This window comes from Myxine glutinosa, chromosome 2 (assembly GCF_964187855.1).
Source record: "Myxine glutinosa chromosome 2, kmMyxGlut1.1, whole genome shotgun sequence".
Lineage (NCBI taxonomy): Eukaryota > Metazoa > Chordata > Myxini > Myxiniformes > Myxinidae > Myxine > Myxine glutinosa.
The window spans coordinates 140923391-140940607 of record NC_136262.1 but is presented as its reverse complement, the minus strand read 5'-3'; the positions used below and the strand labels follow the sequence as shown (position 1 = coordinate 140940607).

At 44.3% G+C, this 17217-nt stretch overlaps 1 protein-coding gene across 1 annotated transcript in view; it reads left to right on the top strand.

The window, feature by feature from the left end:
- Positions 1–17217, top strand: part of LOC144890802 (rho guanine nucleotide exchange factor 7-like) — a 37325-nt gene that overhangs the window by 1009 nt on the left and 19099 nt on the right. Inside the window, exons 2-9 of the mRNA XM_078772640.1 lie at positions 4630–4648; positions 4761–4814; positions 5095–5181; positions 8898–8976; positions 9202–9323; positions 15436–15657; positions 15824–15908; positions 16051–16143. Of these exons, the coding sequence (XP_078628766.1) occupies positions 4630–4648; positions 4761–4814; positions 5095–5181; positions 8898–8976; positions 9202–9323; positions 15436–15657; positions 15824–15908; positions 16051–16143 (761 nt within the window). The remainder of the gene's footprint in view (positions 1–4629; positions 4649–4760; positions 4815–5094; positions 5182–8897; positions 8977–9201; positions 9324–15435; positions 15658–15823; positions 15909–16050; positions 16144–17217) is intronic.

Sequence of the window (17217 nt, the reverse complement as noted above, 5' to 3'; positions counted from 1 at the left end):
AACTCTATTCACTCTTCGTGTATTTCTGCATACTTTGATTTGCGGGAGTGGGGGTAGCTCTGCGCGTGCCGACACACTGGTATGGTCGATGGCTCAAGATATCATCAATGGTGTACACCGGGGTACCATCAGAACATCGAAGCATGTCCTACTTCCGTGGGTCATGAAAACGCTCACCGGTAATACAGAGGTCATCAGAATATTGAATCGACTCGGGCACGGATGTTCGTACACAGTTCTGGAAGAAATCGAGACAGCGCTATGCATAGACAAATTAGCAAGTGTGGAGAAAGATACAGTACCACTTCCGTCACATGTGCACCCTTCGGTCCCGACTGTATTAGCATTCGATAACATCGACAGGCTAGAGGAATCGCTGAGTGGTGGCGGAACATCGCATCGCGTCAACGGTATCATCGTCCAACCGAAGTCGCAGTCGTGTTTGCCGCCCCAACCTCCATCGGCAGTATCCAAAGCAGATAAGAAGCGATCTATCCCGTCATCCAGCGATTTAGTTCCAATATGCAGCGGTGGGAAACGAGAGGGCCCACCTGCAATCAAGCCTGCAGATCTTTCTGACACTCTTGCAGGCACAACATCCCTTGCGCAGCGCCGAAATCACGTATGGATTATGACTCGCATGCTGGAACCATGCGACCAGACAATCAGTTCGTGGACTGGTTTCAACATCATGACTAGAGATCGTGTTCAGGTGACGGAAGATGTAGTTGGCTACCTGCCGACTATAAACGCGCCTGCCACAGATATGGCAACAGTGCAAGAAATCCTCAGAGAAGCTCTGAACATCATGTCATCACTTCAGCTTGAGCGTATACCGGTGGTGCTAGACCAGGCACTATTTGCTAAGGCGACCGAAATAGCATGGAAAGATGTCGATCGATATGGAAGAATCGTGCTCATGATGGGGAACTTCCATACCATCTGTAACTTCATGTCGAGCATTGGGAAAATGTTTGGAGATGCAGGCCTTCGGGATGTAGCTGTTGAGTCAGGAGTAATCGCTGAAGGTTCCATCAACAGGGTTCTGGAAGGCAAGCAATACAACCGTGCTGTGCGACTCCACAAGTTGATGTACGAGGCACTAATGCGCATCATTTGGAAGGGCTTCCAGGTGTGGATAGAAAGCAATCATCCTGACAAGGAACCCCAGATTCGAAGCACTGACCTCAAAATTCGCAGCATCAAGGAGGATGTTTGCCACGAGACTCTCGCTGCTGCTCTCGATGATGATTCATGTGTACAGAGCTTTGACATGTTCGCGAAATACCTACATTTTCTGCGAACCAAACATGGAGACCTGGCTCGCTTCTGGATGATGTATATTGATATGGTAGAGACCCTGCTGGGGTTGATTCGTGCGGATAGAGAAGGCGACTGGATGCTTCACTTGGCTTGTGTCAGAAGAGTGATCCCTTGGTGTTTCGCAATGAACAAGGTGAACTATGCTAGATATCTACCAGTGTACTATGCACAGATGACGCAACTCCACGAAACATGCCCCGAGTTGTACAGGCATTTCAATCAAGGCTACCTCTCCGTACAGCTTAGACCAGGGAATCCATTTGCCAGAATCGCTGTTGATCAGACAACAGAAGAAACAGTAAACAAAGATACGCAAACAGCTGGAGGAACACGAGGTTTTAGTCTTCGACAAGGGGCTGTGTCACGATACTATCTAACTGCAGAAAATCGGGCTACTGCACTGAGGCAACTACGAGAAACTATCCTTGTGAATGGCAGCGACACATCTCACGCCAAGCACCCTGACTTGTCTACTTCTCGCATCAAACGTGATGAGTCTGGCGTCACAGCTATCTGTGATCTACTGGAAAATGACTGGACCAATCCATTCGCCGATGATCCGTCATGTCTTCTCAGTATATCTACCGGAGCGGCTGCGAGGGAGGACGTTTCTAATGACCTACTCAACACCCTGCAAAAGGGGGAAGCGGCGTATCAAAGCTTCCAGAAACGTCTTGAAGAGGGAACAGGCTTTCATGACACATTGAACAAGCTAAACTTGAAGACCTTTGGTAAGATCAAGCAGAAAGTTGTGAACGGCACAAACAAGGAGATCGTCCTGAGAGCTGACAGACAACTGTTTGCCACCATGATACTCATCGCCAAGACAAGGAACCTCGACATGCAACTTGTCCTTTGTCACCCACTAGGGCCGTTACCATGGTCTTTGGCAAACGTTGATGGGTCAATGAAAAAAACGAACAAAGCTGCACTTGCGAAACACATGGAAGGTCTTGTGGAACCAGCCGAGAACGTTGACAAGCGAAGTGCAACAATAATTGATGCGATGGCTCTCATACAAAAGATGCATGGCGAGAACGACACGTTCGAAGAACTATCTGACCGCATCCTTGCTGCAGCGCTTCACGCTGGTCAAGGCAGTGAGCGCATCGATGTTGTCTTTGACACATACACAGAAGAATCCATCAAAGCAGCTGAGCGTGTGAACCGCGGTTCAAATGAAGGCATCAGTTTCAGCGAGATCAGACCCGCACACAAAATCATGAACTGGCGGCGTCTCCTTGCTTGCAGCCAGACAAAGGAGAAACTGGTTGTGTTTCTGGCGGAGTCGTGGAAACATGAAACAAATCGCGAAAAGCTAGGCAACAGAACACTGTATGTCACCTGTGGTGAAAAATGTCTGGTACTGACCCGCGATAGGTGGAAGTTGGTGCAAGCACTCGAATGTAGCCACGAGGAAGCAGACACGCGTATGTTTCTCCACGCAAAGCACGCCGCTACCCACTACAAGACGATCATCTTAGTGGCAGATGACACCGACGTTCTGATCATCAGTCTTCATCTCAGCAGAACCATCGATAGTCAGCTCTTCATCAGACGAGGAACAAAGGTTCGAGTCAGAATGATCGACGTTGGAAAGTTGGCTGCGGTATTGGGGTCTGGAGTTTGCAGTGCATTGCCAGGGCTTCATGCATGGAGCGGGTGTGACACTGTGAGTGCTCTGGCTAGCCAAGGAAAGATAAAGGCTTTGAAGCTTGTGCAAGCGAATGAGCTGTATCTTCAAGCATTCACAGATCTGGGATCTTCGTGGAATGTACCAACAGACGTCTTCAATAGCATTCAGGCCTTCACGTGTCAGCTGTACGCCAAGAACACGAAGATCGTCGGTGTTAATTCGCTCCGTTATCACATGTTCTGTGCAAAGAAGGGCCAGATCGAATCTGGACAATTGCCGCCTTGTGAAGACTCCTTGATGCAGCATACGCTTAGGGCCAACTATCAGGCGGCTATCTGGCGACGCAGCCTTGAAAACCTACCAGACGTCCCAACACCATCAGCAGGACATGGTTGGGAACTCGATGATGGTGGTTCGCTCACAATCCGATGGATGGCGGGTCTACCAGCTCTAGATGTCGTCTTGAATCTCATCTCATGCACATGCAGAAGGACGTGTCGACCGTCAGATTGCTCCTGCATACTGAATGGGTTGAAGTGCACTGTTGTGTGTAAGCTGCAGGGATGCTCCAACATGGTGCAGGATGATGCTATCGTGGCTCAGGATGCCAATGACTCTGATGGCGACTCTGATGATTAACTTTGTGTGCACTGTATATTGTATAGCATATGTTGTTCTCTATTATAATGCAGGCCAAATTGCCTGAAAATCTTTATAGACAGATAAACGGTTTAGCAAAATGTATAATTTGGAAGATCATACCGGTGTTATTTGACTAAAACATGACATGTTCAATGATACCTCCGCTTGCTTATTAGGAATATACATCGTATGGTGTTAAAATCAGCTCCATACGTCTTTCCAAACTCTAGTAATGAATAATTAATATAATTGGCGGCCATTTTGAAATCCAAGATGGCCACCAAAGTGCAGATTTCCTATGTAACAATTTCCGCCTGCTTATTAGATATCGTATGGTGTTAAAATCCTCTCCGTACGACATTCCTAACTTGCGTTATCGTCAGAATAGATAATGCCAGCGGCGGCCTAAGTCATTTTATGCCTCTTTACATTTATTTGTTGTAAACTCGTGGTGGATGATATGTTTTAGTTTTTGAGTTATTTTTATAGACAGATAAACGGTGTAGCACAATGCATAATTTGGAAAATCATACCAGTGTTGTTTCACTAAAAAAAGTACAAGTCTAATAATAAAATATTGAAAAATATATGATTTTTTTTCGATAATTGATTTTTATAATAATTAATCTAAAACAAAATGCTTCATATTATTTTTTATTTAGACGGTACACATCGGACGTATATTTAGTCGTCAACCGCACATCGATAGCTAGTATAGAAGTCCAGATACACGTGCAACAATGTACCCCACCAAATGGGCATTTTCGAGCTGGGTGGTTTCAAAGATGGCGTCCATCCGGGCACTAAGCTACCGTTCTCAGATGTCCATCACACCTTTTCTGACACTTGAGACATTGGTCTAATGGAAAATCATAATGAGAATTACTCCCCCCGCCGGAGCATTACTTTTGGTCTGGCTCAAGGACTATTATTATTATTGTTATTACAATCTTTTGGAGACATAGTAAATTTTATTTTGTAGCACCCTATATAATTATTGTTCTCCCACGTTTTTTGTTGTTGCCAAGTCCCGAATTTGGACGATTGGTAATTGATTCAACAGCTCGAGGATTATCTTCCTTTTAAGGACTAGCAAAGAACCTGTCCCTACAGATGGGTTAATTCCCCCCACATTTATGATATATGGTTTGTAATGCAGTCAGGCTTCCACAAAGTGGCGCTTATACGATACGGATTTGTAGAGACAATTGGGGTGCTCTCCAAACCCTGAACTCACCGGGCTATGATTAGGTTTTTTGGGGGGTTTTTTTTCACCACGAAAAATCGACACCCCGAGTACAAGCACCAGTTTTAAACTACTTATGTGCAGCAGTTTAGCAATCAATTGCAGTCAAGCATGCACGCACATTGAGTTTCTTTCCACTGCTGTAGATTTTCATGCTTGGCAAGACATACAACCCCACATTGATTCCATGAAGATGGCAGTGGTGTTGAGTGATGTATAACTGTTTTTTTTGTGTGTGTTTGTGCAGGAGTGTAATGACAGATACCTTGTTCTTTTCCCAAATGTCCTACTGCTGCTCTCAGCCAGTCCTTGCATGAGTGGCTTCATCTACCAGGTATGCGATTGTGCAATTTGGGATTTACTACATGATGAAATACATGGTCTCGGCTCATGGAAGAGCTAGGACACAGAACAGATCAGGACATAACATGACAAAGGGAACAGTATGAGAAAGGGAAAACGCCAACAGCAGGGTGGAGGGTGAAGGTAGATGGAGATGGACAAACGAGGGATGAAAGTTACGATGAAGATGAGGGGATAATGCAAGGGGTTGACAAGATGGATACGCAAGTAAAAAAAAAATTGGGAAGGGTGGGGGTCGTTTAACTTGTGTAGAAAAGATCATGGCTTTGGATGGGAGATGACTTGAGATGATGGTGAACAGCTGTCTTGAAGACCCGGAGGCAAGAATGAGAATGAAGAGAGTGTGGAAGGTGGTTCCATTGGTGGGAAAAGAGAGGATTAAAAGAGTGGAGGTGGCATTGGTTCTGGATTTAGGCAGTTTCACTCGGAGCAGGTTGTTGGTGGATCGTGCGCATCTTGCAGATAATTGGAGGGGGTGGGGGAATGGGAGCATGGAGAGAGCAGAGGGTGCAAGTCCAGAAATGAGGCAGAAGTAGACAGAGACCAGCGACATATTGGCGATGGCGAAGCGATAGGCACATAGATTCAGGTTTATCGCGAGAGATTGCAATGATCTTGAAAGCCTTGGTTTCCACGGCGTCAAGCTGAGAAAGATGTGAGGCATGGGAGCCAGCCCAGAGGGGAAAGAGCAGTACTCCATCAAGCTGCCGGGGAATGCCTTGTATGTTGATAGGAGTTCAGTTGTGCCAAGGAAGGAATTTGCATGGAGGATGCACACGTTTTCTGGCCTCTTAACATTTGCCCTTTGTAGTGAGTGAGATAGGCTAACCCCTGCTCTAGCAGGGAAAATGGCCTTAACATGCATGTTGTTGTTGTTGTTGTTGTTGTTGTAGTTGTAGTGAGAGATGTTTCCAACATGATTTTGTGGAAGCCTCATTATGCATCTTGTCCACTGGTAGGAAGAATAAGTAAATGTCTGAATACAGTACATCAGATTTTTTTTTTTTTTAAATGATCTGGATTCTTGCATTTTGAATTTGATTAAACTGAATGGAATTTCTTCTTCTTCTTCTTCTTGTGATATTCCATGTATTGGGATGAAATGTGTACAGTGGATATTTATTATTTGTACTGTGTTTCAAAATGTGTTGTGTTGAACATGCTTGCATATTAAAAAAAAAAAATGTCCTGGAATCTGCAGTTAATGCTTTCTTCACTTGATTTATGAGTGGATTCTGAGATTCTGATTTGTCCTGGATTCTGAGTTGTAACCCTTTTTCCAGATCTTTTCCTAAAGTATATATAACTAACATACAGGGTGGCACCAAAAATAATGATTATGATGGTGTATGCATGTGTGATGTCAGTCCATTTTGGAACATGACTTGTTCATGGTCATCAACAGGACTGTTTATCATGCATCGCCACGTTTCAAAACGACATTGGTTTTTGTGTTCTTACCATGTTTGTAGCCAATAAAATTAGACATTGGCATTCGATCGTTTGTGCAGGATGGTGACTCCACATTGCAAGAGTTGTCCTTGACTTGATTAAATTTTGGAAGACAACGTTGCTTCTCATGTATCCAGAAAACTACCAGCGTGGAAAGACGTGGCTTGCTTGTAGAGGCAACTTAATTCTTTATGATTATTTTCTGGGCAATTGAAGAATAAGGTGTTTACAAAAGACCCACAAACTCTCATGGAACTGTGTGTGAAAGTTGTGGAATTGTGCACCTCCATTGACAAGGACATGTGCTGCAAAAGTAGTAAATAATTTCGTTCGCGAGTTGTCAGAAAGTGTATGAGCAAAACAGTGGTCATATTGAACATGTCCACAACAACTAAATCCCCAACTAATTTTGTTCATACTTGATAAATACATTGTTACTGTCCACATCAAAACTTCTCGATTGAAATTCCAACTAGAATGGTATCCAGTAGAGCGCATACCTCCGCCACGCTGAACAGTTTGTTTTGTATCCACTGATAGGCCAGATCTGGATTCGGACCCGAAACGAAATCGAATCGGCTTGTTCTCATCACCTAACAAACTCATCCCCCAAGTTTAGTTATAACTTGTCCATAACTTTTTATGGCGAAGCCCATCGGGCAAAGCCGTCTAGAACAGTGTTTGTCCGTCTGTATGCATGTATGTATGTCCCCTCAAACGTATACCAATCAGAGCTGAGGATGTGGTCACATGACAGGGTGATGTGATTACGTCTGATGTCATTACGGCGTACAACGGCTGACTCTCCACACTCCGGCATTTTGACTCCGATGTCGTTCAGGCCGAACATATTGTTGGACCTGTCATATATCACAATCGCCATGCTCTACCTTGACGTTTTTCATTCAGTGTGAAACACAAACAAACCGATTGTTAAAATGATCATCAAATATCGAAAGCATAGTCATCTTCAATATATTAAAGGAGCGGCAGTTTTGTGTCTGGCCCTCACGCTACGTCATTACGTCTGTGATGTCATTACAACGGCTGACTCCACCGACCGACATTTTAATTTACTAGTACACCCGCTCACGACGGTAGCGGCAGAAAGGGTCATTCCTCTTTGGGGTATATAGATTACAGTCGATCTATGGTCGTGTCTCAAGAACATTGGGTGTGTGTTCATTTACCAAGTTTCTTGTGGAGAGATCGCCATTTGATTTAAGCATTCGAGCAAGCACTCCATTCAAAACCGTTAAGGAACGGCTGGTTTGGCAAGCGCTAGCTAGATGCTTGGTAAATGAACACACCCCAGTCTTTCTCCCTTTCAGTTTCGTGTTAGACAGCAGGAAAAGTGGGTTCATTTGTGGTTTTCAAAACAAAACCTTAATTGGTGGTTTTCAAAAGGCCGCTACGAAAAACACCACTTTTGCGGCAGGAAGCGTCATGTTATTTACCCAACCCTTGTGGGGTATATAGATTACAGTAGCTCAGTTCTGTAAGTAAAGCTTACCTCAGGGATGTCGGGATTCCTCCAAATTTCTTCGTTCAATGTTATAATCAGCATTAGCGACTGTTTAAAAAGCTAATAATAGTGTTTGTGGTATATAATATTTTACAAGCCTAGCGACGTCACTGTTAGACTTCCGGTCTTGTTTAAATATCATGTTATATATCGCTTTTCGCTCGATCTCTCAATGGTGAAGAATCGCTTCGAAAATAAATAATTCTCATATCCGAATTCTTATTCAGATCTTCACCAAAATCGAATCGATTAGTCCTTGTCACGCACCCAACCGGTCCACCAAGTTTCGTCCAGATCCGTCCATAAATTTTTGAGATATGTTATGTATTGGTTTTAGCCCTATCACTCAATGGTGAAAAATCACTTTTAAAATTCTCTAATCCGGATCCGGATTCGAATCTTCACCAAAAGTGAATCACTTCTTCCATGTCACACACACAACCTTTCCACCAAATTTCGTCCGAATCCGTTCACAACTTTTTGAGATATCTTGTTCACAGGCAAACAGTCAGACAGACAGTCAGGGGTGAAAACAAAACCTCCATCCACCTTTTGTTGGTGGAGCTAAATAGGTCATCATGTCGTGTGCCACTCTGTACTTGCTTTGGTTAGGAATATAGAAACTAATGCTCTCATTTGAAATTGCACTTTTTTGTGGATGACCAACTGACTTGCCATCACTTTTCATCATGCTCCTGTTTTCCATTTAGGGTAAGCTCCCACTCACTGGTCTGACTGTCAACAAACTCGAAGACATGGGTGCTGTCCGCAATGCATTTGAAATAAGCGGTTAGTTATCTTTGTACATTATAACAAGTGAATAAAGTCTGGTGGCAATCTTTGTACTATGTAATTATTTTTTGTTTCTTTGCCGTACTCGTTTTTAAAATGAGCAACTAACATTAAGCTTTGCTGTTTTAAATTGTTTTTATTATTTTTAGTTGTGTGAAAGTCGAGTCTCATTGGAGACGTATATTTTTCTCAAGCCTCACTTCTGCTCGTTGTGTGTTCCAGGCAGCATGATTGAGCGGATTGTGGTGTGCTGCCGGAGCTTCCCACAGCGTGAGGAATGGACCGATCACCTGCAGAAGCAGGCCAGAGGCTGTGTTGTAGTGAAGCCCACAGGAGCACCCAGTGTGAGCAAAGGCAGTGATTGCAAGGGAATCAGGTTTTGTAGTCGAGTGGAGTCCAACATGACATTTGAAAAGGATAATCCGAAAATAATTTGTGTTAGATTAATGAACAGGACTAAATAATTAAATTGATATAATGTGGGGAAAATTACACGCCCAGACCAGGAATCGAACTCGGGTGCTCTGGAAAACCGTACCACTGCTTTACCGCCTGAGCTATCTGGGCGACCCTGACTGAGCATGCAATTTTCCCACACATATGATTGCCACTCTCTTTTCATCAATGCTTCCGGGGCACTCACTGCCAACCATAGGAGCTCCAACAGCCTGAACACGAGAGGGTCTTCTTCCAATGGGGGGACAAATCCATGTCCTGTGTTATAAACACCACTGGGGGCGTAGTGAAGCAATTAGATTAATGAACAGGATTAAATAATTAAATTGATTTATGTGGGAAAATTACATGCACAGAGCAGGAATCAAACCCAGGTCCTCTGGAAAACCATACCAGTGCTCTGCCATCTGAGCTATCTGGGTGACCCTGACTGAGCATGAAATTTTCTCAAACATATTGTTATGTCTGGGGGTAAAGCAATATCTAGAGCCAGGTAGATCTGTATAGGTAGGTATTCGACTGTCGCGATAGGGAATCTACCTGTAATAAGTTCTTCATGTTTAGGCGTTTGTCGGGATAAGATGTATGATTGTGAATCTACCAGGAGATTTGTGTGATAGTTAGGGATTAAAGATAACGCCCCTGTGAGTCTCACCTAGTAGTCACACCTTTGTCCATTATGGCACTGCAAACCACATAAGCATTAGTTAGGACCTTTAGTACAACATTAAATGACGCCCTTCCCCCTGACATGACTTAGGAAGAAATCGGGCTGGAACACTGCCACAATTGGCCGCCACCATTTACACCTCCGAAAGGCCTACCAACCTCGCATAGCACGTGTTATGAAGAAGGAGCAGGAGTGGAGAGAGCGGCAGTGATGCAGAGGGCGTGACCTGGACGAGCCGGCGAGTCGTGGGAGGCTCTGATTGGCAGAGCAGTGCGCCAATGTGACGTCATCGGCCGGAGATATTATCGAGGGTGGAACGCCATTTTTGGCAGTGGAGACGGGACGCCATTTTCGGCAGTGGAGACGGGACGCCATTTTCGGCAGTGGAGACGGGACGCCATTTTCGGCAGTGGAGACAGGACGCCATTTTCGGCAGTGGAGACGGGACGCCATTTTCGGCAGTGGAGACGGGACGCCATTTTCGAGAGTGGAGTTCGGAGGTGCGCTGAACAGAGTCAAGTGGAGTGCAGATCATATGAGCCCGGAGTTGGTGGAGTCTGAGGAGAATCGTTAGTATCCTGGTGGAGTCCGGAGTGAGAGTTGATACGAGTGCAGTCCGGAGGTGCGCTGAACCAAGTTTGAGTTGAGCGCAGAGAGCCCAAGCAGTTCGAGTGCAGAGCCCGAGTCCGTTTTGAGCAGTTGGGTTTGAGACGCGTCAGGACGTTGGTCCGAGTCGACCTCGTGTGGAGCCGCTAGCCTGCGTGGGACTCGTGGCGCTTGGAGTGAGGCCTTGTGGGACTTGGAGCGAGGGACCTCGTGGTGTGCGATCGGGCCGGAAAGGAGCGGTGTTGGATGGCAGCCACCAAGACGACAAAGACAAGATAAGGCCGAGCTCCGCGTACACTGTACACGACGTGGCGTGTTCTTTTCTTTAATTCATAATTCCCTCGTCTGTATCTGAAGTGTGTGTGGGGACGTCCCGATTAGGACATTCTATTACCGGCGCGTGCTTTTTCACTGTCTTTGCTTTTCATTAATAAATCCTTGTATTATTTTTGTACATATATCTGAACGCAGTCTTCCTGGGTGTTTGGTTTTAATAGCTAAGGCTGCGGGGCTCTCGTCGTTCCCCTCCATCCTGCGTGCTTTGATTTGGAATCCGCTATTGAGTTTTCACCTCGGGAGTTGAAGCCTCGTAATCGGCCTTTGCAACCCTGATGTTAATCGCAGTTGCGTGACAATATTGTTGTGGATATGAGGATTGTGTTTTTTTAAATTGTTTTATTGTGGACCCTCCTTCCTCCAGTTGTGTATAAAGGTCAAAGTGCGTCCCGTAATTAGGTCATAAACAATCACGTTTAGCCAATCATAGGTTTCCTCCTTGTTGGTAGTTTATTTCCTTATTCTATGTAGGTTAAGGCCGTGTCTTCCATTAATTGACACTCCATTGCACCGAATTCAAATAGATAGATCCCCTTTCATTTTCAATTAATAAAGCCTCAATTGCCAACTGCATTCACCGCAACTCCATTAGCCACGAGGTAGGCTTGGAGAAGAAGGGGGAGGAGCTGCCAAATCCTGGGCGTGCCCGCCCATCGTCATCAAGGGTGGAGCCAGAGGGCCCGTGTCGACCAATCGGGGCCAAGGCGAGCTCACCGATGGGCGTGTCCTGGAGGCCGGCGGCTTGATCGCCGGCAGGCTTATAAAAAGCGCACGCGGAAGCCTTTGAGGGGAGTGATGAGAAGGAGGCCAAGAGAAGTGCGAAGTAAGAAGTGGAAAGGAAGAGTTACACCAAGGATCGCTGAAAGGAGAGTCAGAGATACGGCAGAAGAACAAGTGCAAAGTGCGAAGTGCAAAGAAAGAGTTGCGCCCCACCAGTAGTTTGGCTCCACCAGCAGTTTGGCTCCACCAGCAGTTTGGCTCCACCAGCAGTTTGGCTCCACCAGCAGCTTTGACACCGCCAGGGTGCACGTATCGCGGCAGCCCGCACGATCGAGGAAGGGCGTTGACGGCGGCGGCTGGACGTGCCGATCGAGGAAGGGTGGCGGCTGCTGACTGCCGGGCCGACCGTGCTCCGGTTCGAGCGGAGCGTTCCTCTCCTTCCAGTCCTTCCATTCCTGCCTGCAATATCACCATTCGTATGAGTTTGCTCGTAGTCTGTTTTGTGTGTCTTGTCCTGGGGTATTAATTAAGACTGTAGGTAAGCTAGCATTGCACTGTGTCTCCTGGATTCCTTCTGTCTTTATTTTATTATCTTTCCTTCTTCCTTGGTTTCTTTGGTCCTGTAAATAGAAATAAATCATATTCGTATTTCAAACCCTTTTTGTCTTCTTCTTCTTCACATCCGTGTCGTCTTTGTCTTTTCCTCATTGAATATCTGTGGCACGATTTGGCCAACGTTCAGAATCGGGTCTAGTCATTGTAAAAACGGTTCGGGCCACGGCGCCATCCGCTCGGCAAATTAACATCTTATCCGCGGTCCATAACAATATGATTGCCACTCTCTTTCCATAGACCCTATCGTGTTCAGGCCATTGCTTCACTACGTCCCCAGTGGTGTTTGTAATAGAGGACATGGATTTGTCCCCCCCCCACCCCCCCCCCCCCCATTGGAGGAAGACCCCCTTGTGTTCAGGCCATTGGTGCTCCTATGGTTGACCGAGTGCCTCGGAAGCATTGAAGGAAAGAGTGGTAATCTGATTTTGGTGAGGATCACCAGGATATACTTCAAGAAGTTTTAAAGGTTTTTGTGTTGAAACAAATATGGTGGCTGTTGAGGAATTTTAGACCTGAAGTAATTGATGAATCAAGAATTCAATGTCCAACCCTTTTCTCAGAAGAAGGATTGACAGATTTTTAATTCCCGAGGAGGATCTCACTTTTGTTTACAAGAAGATGCACAGTAAGAAACAATAAACCCTTTCTTAACCAAGAAGAACATACTGCATATCAAGAAGAACACACTGCAAATCAAGAAGAGCACACTGCAAATCAAGAAGAGCACATTGCAAGATACACAACAAAATCCTAAGTCAAAGTCCTAAAGTGAAAATCCTAGTACAGTAGAGATGTACACTACCAGTCCAGAGTTTTAGAACACCTCAACTTTTCCAGTTTTTATTGAAATTTACACAGTTTAATGTCTCAATGTACTCTGAAATTAAGCATAGAACAAATAAACAATTGGAGATAAAAAAGAAATCATAGAATCATTGCAAATAAATTGCAAAGAAAGCCAAGGTGTCAGTGAGTACAGTTTCCTACACATTCAAAAGGCACTTGGAAACTGGAGGAAACACTGACAGGAAGAGGTCTGGCAGACCCAAAGCCAAAACAGAATCAGAAGACAAGTTTCTGAGAGTCAACAGCTTGCGTGATAGGCAGCTCACAGGACAACAGCTTCAAGCACAGCTTAACACTGGTCAAAGTAAACAAGTCTTAGTTTCAACTGTGAAGAGAAGACTTCGAGCTGCAGTTTTAACAGGTCGAGTGGCAGCAAGAAAGCCATTGCTAAGATGGCAAAATAAGAAAAAGAGGCTTGCCTGGGCCATGAAGCACCACCAGTGAACTACTGAAGACTGGAAGAAGGTCTTATGGACCGATTAATCTAAATTTGAAATCTGGTTCAACACGCAGGGTTTTTGTACGCCGTTGAGTAGGTGAAAGGATGGTTCCTCAGTGTATGACACCAACTGTCAAACATGGAGGAGGAAGCATGATGGTCTGGGGCTCTTTTGCTGGATCCAGAGTCAGCGACTTGCACAGAGTGACTGGCACCCTGAACCAAAAGGGCTACCACAGCATTTTGCAGTGCCATGCAATATCCTCTGGTATATGCCCAGTTGGTCAGGGGTTCATCCTACAGCAAGATAATGACCCTAAACACAACTCCAGGCTATGTCAAAACTACCTTCGAGGAAAAGAACAAGACTGTAGGCTTCCAATCATGGAATGGCCAGCACAGTCTCCAGACTTAAACCCCATCGAGCTGGTTTGGGATGAACTGGACAGAAGGGTGAAAGCGAAGCAACCTACAAGTGCAACACATTTGTGCGAACTTCTGCAACAGTGTTGGGAAGAGCTTCCTGAATAATATTTGATTTCCATTGTAGAAAGAATGCCACAAGTGTGTTCGGCAGTTATATCTGCAAAAGGTGGCTGCTTTGCCGAGTCAAAAATTTAAATTAAATTTTGTTAAACAAAATGATTCTCTGATTTCTTTTTTATCTCTAATTGTTTATTTGTTCTTTGCTTCATTTCAGAGTACATTGAGACATTAAACTGCGTAAATTTCAATAAAAAACTGGAAAACTTTTGACCGATAGTGTACATCAAAGAAAATGTCATAAAGACACACCAAATACACCAGCATACACAGTATACAATATCAACATGCAGTTATTCACAACCAAGTGAAAATCCTGCCACTGAAGCTCACAACATGTCTTTTATATCAGTTGGGAACAAAATAAATAATTGGGAGGGGCAAGTAAAGGGAGGAGCGAAGATGGGATTGGTCGCATGAAGAAAAAGGGGAGGAGAGTAGTAGGATTGGTTTGAACCAAATATGGGTGGGAGGGATAGAGCAGTGGGGATTGGTCGAATGAAATATGGGTGGGAGGGATAGAGCAGTGGGAATTGGTCGAATGAAATATGGGTCGGAGGGATAGAAAAATGGGGAAATACAAAATATACAAAACTTGTATATTGTATACAAAACTTGTATACAACTTGTATACAACTTGTATACAACTTGTATACAAAACTTGTATACTTCTTGTATACAACTTGTATACAAACTTGTTACTTGTATACAAACTTGTATACTTGTTTCTTGTATACAACTTGTATACAACTTGTCTATAATTTTAATTATTGCCTTTGAAAAAAGATTACTGGGAACTCCTGACACAGTTTTTTAACTCAAAATACCAGAGATAGCTACCCTTCTGAAGCAAACTTGTATGCAACTGCATCAATTACAGGTTTGGTATTCTGAGTATTTTTAATCCAGTTAGTATTCTGATGAGTGAAGAATTTTACATTTGCTCTGGTGTTCTCTCCATAACACATTGAAGATTCACAAGTGCAAAACGTTTTTTTTCTTTCCTGCTGACAAGAGTTTTCAATGTAATTTATTAAATCCAATTAGCCCCATTTACCCAAAGTGGCTATAAATTATCCAGTTAAGTCCATGCATTGCATACTGCTAATCCTATGCAACAAAGGACAAAAACTCAGTTCCAGTGTAAAATAAATTCACAGAATTTTAAGCAGGTAACATGCATACCATCTGCTTAAAAAAAAAAATTATTTTCTTGTGCTCCCAGCTGCCATCGTCACCACCAGCAAGCAAACTCCACGAGTCCAATGTCCTACCCATGAACCCTGGCTACCACACACTGCCTGTTGCCGGCGCATATGGTGGTCTCAGAGCCGCAGCAGCCCAGACAGGGGGGCTCGCTCCCGCTAAAGTTTCTCAACCGTGGGGGTTGAGTTCATTGCGCCCTGCACCTCCTGTTCGTCCATCTGCTGCGCTCATATACAAGGAGGTTTGCTTCTTTAAAAAAAAAAAAAATTGCAACTTTTGCTCTGCATAGTCTAGTAGTAGTAGTAGTATAGTAGTATATGTAGTAGTAAGAGCGTCAGGCTTTCTATGCCTGTTCTTCTAAACTGTTGTCAGACACGAGAGCCCTAGCTGTGTCTGCATCTATGCAGGAGCTAAGCAAAAGCCCCAAAACGGTGAAGAAGTTGCTGCGGAAAGCCCGAAAACCATCTGATGAAGATTGGTTGCTGCGAAAAAGTAAGATTTTCTTCGGTGTTTGTGATTTCGCTTGAGGTTGCTTGTGAATGTCTGTAAAATGGCCCACAGTCTGTACACCAGAAAGCATGCTCTGAATGTTTGACCAAGTTGTAGTAGCACCATGTCCTGTCCCTACGCTCAGGTACGGCAGCGGCCCTGGAAGAAGACACACAGATTCTGAAGGTCATAGAGGCATACTGCACCAGCGCCAAAACCCGCCAGACCCTCAACTCCAGTGAGTGATTCTTTCTGCATTTCCATTGCCGTCTAATGCCTGTGTTCATGTATTGCTCAATTGCATTCTTACTCCACAGCTACATGGCACAACGTAATGATTCCCATCTTGATGATTTTAATAAATCAAAACGTCCCAGCTTTACTTCTTGGAGCAATTCCAAGAGATTGGTTCAACTTCCCCCACCCCCAACCCATCCCCATGGAACATGGGATCAAGTTGCCACTATCTAAACTGATCTAGTTGCCACTCGTCTTACAATCTTTATGTGTTATTGTTGTTTATGAGCTGTGGTGCTTGCTTTTTTGAAGAATCGTTTAATGAAAGCAAAATTGGTGAAGGAGGGAATGAGATTGACATAAAGGACGAAATGGAGGTCGTCGTAATGACGAGATTGTTTGTGCATAATGTACGCAATGTTTCTGATGGGCTCAAACAAATGGTGCTAAATCAACCACATCGATAAGCTAAGGTCACATCTCCATAGACCATCAGCCTGATTAACTTGAAACCTCTGCAGGATGAATGTGAATATCACATGGAGGGGAGATTTTCACTGCTGCCCTCCTCCTCCCCTTATGCCAACCCCTTGCCACTCTCAATGTTCCCATGTCTTCTCATTCAATTTACTCAACATGCTTCGATTTCAGGTTTTGCTTCAAGGGTGAAAGTTGTTGCACTTATTTAGATTCTTTGCTTTTGGTGTGCTTCTGGATTTTTATCAAATTATTTTACTAACTTTTCTTTTCTTTTTTGCCTCTTTTTCTTATCCTACCATCGCCTCACTACGGATTTGGTTTGAAATTATCTTTCTTATTGCCTGTGCATTTTTTTTTTCATTTAATCTGCTTCCCATCACTTTCCATTTCCTGCTTCCATTTGCCAAATGTCATCTCTAACTATGCAAACTTGATTTATGGAATGTACTTCTTTTCCAACCAATGCATGTTTGGTTTTGATAATCCTCCCATAATGCATGCCTCTCCTTATGCATCATAACCTTTTTCAACATCCACTTGCTTCATCCTGCATTCATTACACCCTATACCATATTATACCCTGAACCTTGTATAA